General features: G+C 37.3%; 1 protein-coding gene across 1 annotated transcript in view; it reads right to left on the minus strand.

The window, feature by feature from the left end:
- Positions 1-3,645, minus strand: part of LOC104518849 (mannosyl-oligosaccharide 1,2-alpha-mannosidase IA) — a 29,662-nt gene extending 26,017 nt beyond the window's left edge. Inside the window, exons 1-2 of the mRNA XM_010168885.2 lie at positions 3,484-3,645; positions 1,042-1,135 (exon numbers count right to left, since the gene is read on the minus strand). Coding sequence (XP_010167187.2) covers positions 1,042-1,135; positions 3,484-3,645 — 256 coding nt within the window. The remainder of the gene's footprint in view (positions 1-1,041; positions 1,136-3,483) is intronic.
- Positions 3,646-6,169: the final 2,524 nt, after the last annotated feature.

The following is a 6,169-nucleotide window of genomic DNA, read 5'->3' on the forward strand; positions in this document are numbered from 1 at the left end:
GCTGAACCCAGGCTGAGAGATGCTGAGGTGGCCTTCTAACCAAGCCCAGTGCCTACTGCTGTAGGATCAACACTTCCAGTGGGAAGTTCTAATGTTTTACAAAGCCATGCTAAACCAACATGAGTAACAAGTGAGCACACAATTCAAGAACTCCTTCAGTCCTTTCCCTCTCTTGTATTGTCTAACCAGCTCCAGCACTGATAATCTACAGGACTACCTCACCTGCCCGTGTCTTTTGAGACCAAGATAGCATATCTTGATTGTTTTCTTTCAATAACTTAGGGGAGAAAAAATACAAGGACTTTGAACGGGAGGGTGGTAGACTGAACCTAAGCAGGAAAAGTGGAAAAAGAAGAAGTCTAAAATTGTGATCCTGCACACTATGTAGGCTTTGAACATGTTATGAAAATTGGAGAAGGCAATGTACACGAAGAAAGGGCTCAGTCATCAGGAAGGGGCTAAGAAGTTCAAATATTTCAAGCATTTTATCATACTCTTTCCCTTCTAATTTTGGTGTCTCCAGTTCCAAGTGGATTAATGCCAGGACACAGTTCTGTTTAGTTTGCTTCCTCAGTTGTTGGCATTAAACTTCAACAGAAATCAGAGCTGGTATTAACTGGAAAGACTTTTTTTTATTCTTCAGTGGAGCCACACCATTCTAAAAATATGGAATTTGATTCAAATGAGCTGATAATGTTTCCTTAAACAGCTACTTTATAGAGCACTTTAGATTTTTGAATAAAAGACTTTTGTAGTCTACAAATTCCCTTCCAAAACAATACATATTCAGACATATGGCTTGCACAAGCCATACTGAAAGATCAAAGAAAAGTACACTAAAATACAGCAATTAGGATTATTATTTTTATATTTATAGGATTTTTATATTGTATAGAACCTCAGATACAATGCGAGTTTTTATACTTTATAAAAGTTCTTTAGGTATATACAAAAACCACATAACAGTGATTGAAAGAAGTTAATGACTGCAAAGAGCACGCTGATAGACAGGTCACAGTACCAAAGAAGGGATCTACTTACGCTGGCCCCACTGGCCGCTGCTGGGATTCAGATAGTTGGGGTAAAGGCCCTCTGGTTTATCCAGTCGATTTAGAACTTTTCGAATATTCATTACCTATTGAAATGGTACAAAACACTGAGCATGATCCATTTTTCCTCCCAAAATAAAAAACTCTCAAAGTGCAAATATCCCTAAAAATAAAAAAGGTCGTATTCCAACACATATACCTGAATACCTCTGTGCAATCATATTACTATTAAAAAAGATCCTCTAAGCTGATATAATGCATAAATGAGCTCCTCAAAACCTCTGGAGTTGCTGTGTCAGGTGTTGGTAATGAAACAACACAACAGAAGCAAGCTCTGAAGTTCAGGACTTGCCATACAGAATATCTTACCCCTTCCCAGGATACTGAAATTCACAGAGGCTAGTTGCCTTAAATAAGATCAGCTATTTCAGCATTATATTCCTCATACACCCAAATCAGAAATGGTATTAGACATTAAGCCGATCAACTAGTTCAGATGCAGAAGAGAACTGTAAAGCAGTTTTGCATGGAAAGAAGAGCACTGCTGGATCTGAGCTTCATACAACCAGCTTGCCCAGCAGGAGGCCATGCAGCCCTGAGCACCTTGCCGGCTCCCTTAAGGAGCTTGCCACAAATGAGAAGACCAGGGAAACAGTTGCAGAGCATCTGGACTCATCCAGCAGCACAATCCATAGCAGAGCACATGAAATTTATACTGAATTTTAACATTCACAGAAAAAGCAAATATAGTAACTTGGGAGACTGAAGATCCTGAGTACTACAGACCAGAAATTTTAACCAAAAGGTACTGATAGCTTCACTATAACACCCTGAACGCCTAGAGATCAAGTGAACTAGCTGCTGAGAAAGAAGACAAATTAGCTTACACCAGGCTGCAGAAGGATTTCTGTTGTGGCACACAAACTGCCTTCTGCATCTCGATGCTACATTGCTAACAGCCGTTGCCCAAATGCAGACTGCAACGAGTCCTAGACCTCATTTAATGAATTCTTCTATGAATACTTCCATGCAAAGCTTGTTCCAGTGTTCCCTCTTCTTTATCAAGTGTACCAGCCCTGGAATGGCTTGCCTCGGAGGGCTGTGGAATTGCAGTCTCTAAAGGGTTTTAAGAGTAGCTTACAGAAACAGATTTTCAGCATTTTGCAGCTATAGCTTAATGCCACTTTGGAAGAGAACCACAGGCTGGGATTTTTAACATATGCACTTCCATCACACTTTAATTGCCTCTTAATAGAACAGATGTTATATATTAAATTACCATAAATGTCAAAAGAAAATTAATTTACCTAGTAAGTTTGTTTCTGGCTGTTCCTGGCTGCTGCCACCCTCCCCAGTCTGCCCCCCCTCCCCAGTTCCAATTTAAGAGAAACTCTGGTCTTTAAATTCACCCCTAAATACATTCAAATTGCTAGGAGTTCCTTTCACAAGATTTATTCCAGTGCTGACAATGATGTCGCAGTAAAGTCATTCAGTCCTTTGAGTCTGGTACAACTAGTATTCATTTTAGATTTGACTATTGCTTTTAAACCTACTGCTAAAACATTTGGAGTCTCATTATTAATTAGATTATTAGATAGGTAATATCAGTTTTAGCTAAGATGGAGCAGTTGGAGTAAGAATACAAACCCAAGACAACTGCAAGCTTTAATTAGGAAAAAAAAGAAAGAAAAGACAAATGATATGGCGTATAATAAAGAACAGGACTTGCTGACTATTTATGCACCAAAAAGCAAAGCAAAATTTCTTAGGTAGGAATTGAGTGCTTTTCATGAGAGCCGAGTTGCTTTCCATGGCTTACATAAATAAAAAGTAGCCAGAAAATAATGTTATCAAATTTTGGAAAAACCAGTAAGCACAGCAACTGTTTTGTCAAAGGATGGTTTGTTTTGTTTTTTTCTTCCCCCAAACAAAGATCAAAGCACATTTCTTAAAGGTCAGTGCAATGGAAGGGCTTTCTGACCTTACTGACAGTAGTGATACTATTCAGCATTTTGAAGACTAAACTTGCTGAAATCACACAAGGTAGCCATAGTACTTTGCTTTCTATAGGCATCATATATTAACCCAAATATACTGTAAATTTTTGTTTTAACCACATTCAGGCTAAGTACTGAAGAAAGCTCTATAGTCCAATTGTTTAATGTGATAAAATTTAGAACATAAACAGAAACAGTATGTTTTATGGGGCCAGTTAAGTGCTATATACAAGAAGATGCATCACAATGAGTTGGGAACAGATTTTTGACTTTATAATACAAAAACACATCCAGGTGATTAGGGAAACATCTATAAAATATCTACCTCCTGTGACAAATGCTTACAAGTGAGGTAAGTCCAAATCTCTCCCCAGAGATATGAGTCTCCCAACATGTGATTTATCTTTTACAACATGATTTTGACTGAACAGTCTAACCTTTTCAGCAAAGACAGGGTTTCCAGACAGGTGGCTCAAGTGTACGAACTCCAGGTGCAAAGTCCCAAATTCTGCCAAAATGCTGCTGCCGCCAGAGGCCCACGGCCAATTTCGACCTATTCCACTAAAGTAGGGGTGAAGAGAAATACAGAAAATAACCATGAGCACTTATGAGGCAATGCTATTAAAATATAACAGGTAGTAGATATACTGTTATCAAGAGAAGATAAATAATTTAAAATGTACTTAATATCTGCCTAAGAATGATGCTTTGGCAGCCATCCATGACTTCACCACAGGACCTTGAATTACTTCAGTCCAGCTCCATTTAGGCTTGTAAAATCACTTCTTGCAACAAGCCAGTCTCTTAGCTCATGAATAGCTCCATTACACGTATCACGGTACCAATGTTTCACTATATGGGATCACGTTTAAAGACATTACAAAAAACACTGAGTATGAGAAAACATTCTCATACTTCACCTGTTTTCCTGGTATTTAACACAACACTCTCTAATTCTAACTCTTCTTCCTACTGTGCCATTTTTTATTAATTTAAAATACTGCATACATAGAGCATAGACTTAAAGTTAAAAGTACTACATGCAGTATATCCTTCTTAATACCTGGGAATTTAATAGAGTAGGATATTTAGGCATTGTCTGTCTGGGCACTTTTACCAGGACGAGTAACTTCAGTTTTAATTAAGACCTCAAAATACTTCACAGCAAAATTAATCTCAGGTTTTATGCTGAGAATAGAGAAAAGCACGTTTATTGCTAAATCCTCACTAGAAACTAATGCTGGTTGAGATTCAGGCTGAAAAGTGTCCTAAAGTTTCAAAAAGGTGGGGCTTTTCACCTTGAAATCTACAGCAGCACTATTCAGAAAACCCTCTGAAATTAAAAAAGGCTAGCCAACTTTCCAGATCATCAAGGTGAATAATGACATATTAAAACAGCATATTATTAGCATGAATGTTAGATACAAATACACTTATTAGGCACTGGAATGTCTTCCTTATTTTCAAGTTGTAAACAGCATTAAACACACACATATTTATATAAATAAAAACTTAATTTTACTTTTAGACTTAAGCAGTCATTACAGTCATCAGTTAGCACTTGCACAACCATGAAAATCTGGTATTCTTCCTTAGTTAAAATGTGACTCGTATAATGAAAAAAAAACAAAACAAAGCAAAAAACCCAAGAAAACCCATCTTAAGTTCAGTACGATGGGAGTTCTCAGTTCTATTAAAATTTCTTGTTCAAAAGGTCAACTACCTATAACTGAAGTTTAACCAACATAATTAAATGAAGAATTAATTTCTCCACTAGCTATATTAACACATTGTTTTGAGATTTCTGCCACACACAGAAAGTAAAAACAAGTCATTAAACTTTAAAAATAGAGTAAAGGCTACAAATAAAGAGCACATGTGTGTCCTGCTTAAATGTCACAGCTTTAAACCATGCAACATCTTCAGCTGCCTGGCTTTGAACTGAAGGCACCTCTGGAACTCACTCAAGTGCCACCAAAAATAAACCCAGAATATTACCTGCTGATAGAGGGACTTATATTGTCCTGTGTCTGAAGTACCAAAGCATCTGTCAAATACTCCCCATAAGTATTCTATAGATTTTCTTTTTCCCAGACCATAAAACATTGAAGTGACTAAGCTTATCTGATTTCTGAGTGGAGGGAGAACATGGTGGAGCAAAAGGAAAGAGATGAGATGAGGCTCCCCTGGCTGACTGTAAAAGTGCAAGAAGCTGGGACATATCGAAGTCCTCTGATGCAAATGATTGCCCAAAACTCCAAAGGAGAAAAATGTTCTAATCTTCATAGCTGCAGACAAAATCAATGACATAATAAAATCAGGGTACTGCAAAGATGCATGCAATCCAACTTCGATATGATACTTGTACAACAGAATAGAACACAAGTTTTATGGGATCTCAATATCTCATTTTAAGAGCTATCTTACAAAGATAAGAGTGTTTTTTACATTTGATGAAAACAAAAGCAAAGAGAAAACCCACCTGCCTTACAAGCTGTCTGCACTTCAATCTACTGTGGGTCAGAATTTTTCGAAATAGGGACATAAAAGCATCAGATATTACAGAAAATAAGATCAAGGTGAGTACTACAAACAACATGTCTGGAAACCTCTTGCCTGCAGACTGATGAGCTTATACCTACAGACTGGTTATTCTCCCAAGAAACAGGCACCATCTCTGGCACATGCTGGCCTAAGTACTCCCTAACAGCTGACTTGTAGATGAAAATATTTTAGCTTGTTTCCAGATCACCCAGATTAAAAGAGATGACATAAAACACTATTGGTAAAAAAAGCTCACAAAAAAATGAAGTTAAATATTTCAAGGTTTTGAAAAGTTACCACATTATGATGCAACTGGCAAAAGCCTACTTTTTTTTCCTATTAAATTTCTCAATAAGTCTCAAACTGAAGACACTGAGCAGTTCCTGCAGCAAGACATCAACCAAACTTGATAGAAAATGTAGTAATGTCCCTACCTGCACTCCACCACAATGTCTGCTGATATCAACACAACCTGTCAGAACTTTTTGATAAACTGCATTGTGTTAACCAGAAAATTTTCCAAGCACAGCTATCAAGAGGTTTTCTGCATGCAGCAATGTGTTTTACCTAAGTAAATAG

Source organism: Antrostomus carolinensis, unplaced genomic scaffold (assembly GCF_000700745.2).
Source record: "Antrostomus carolinensis isolate BGI_N321 unplaced genomic scaffold, ASM70074v2 scaffold7915, whole genome shotgun sequence".
NCBI lineage: Eukaryota > Metazoa > Chordata > Aves > Caprimulgiformes > Caprimulgidae > Antrostomus > Antrostomus carolinensis.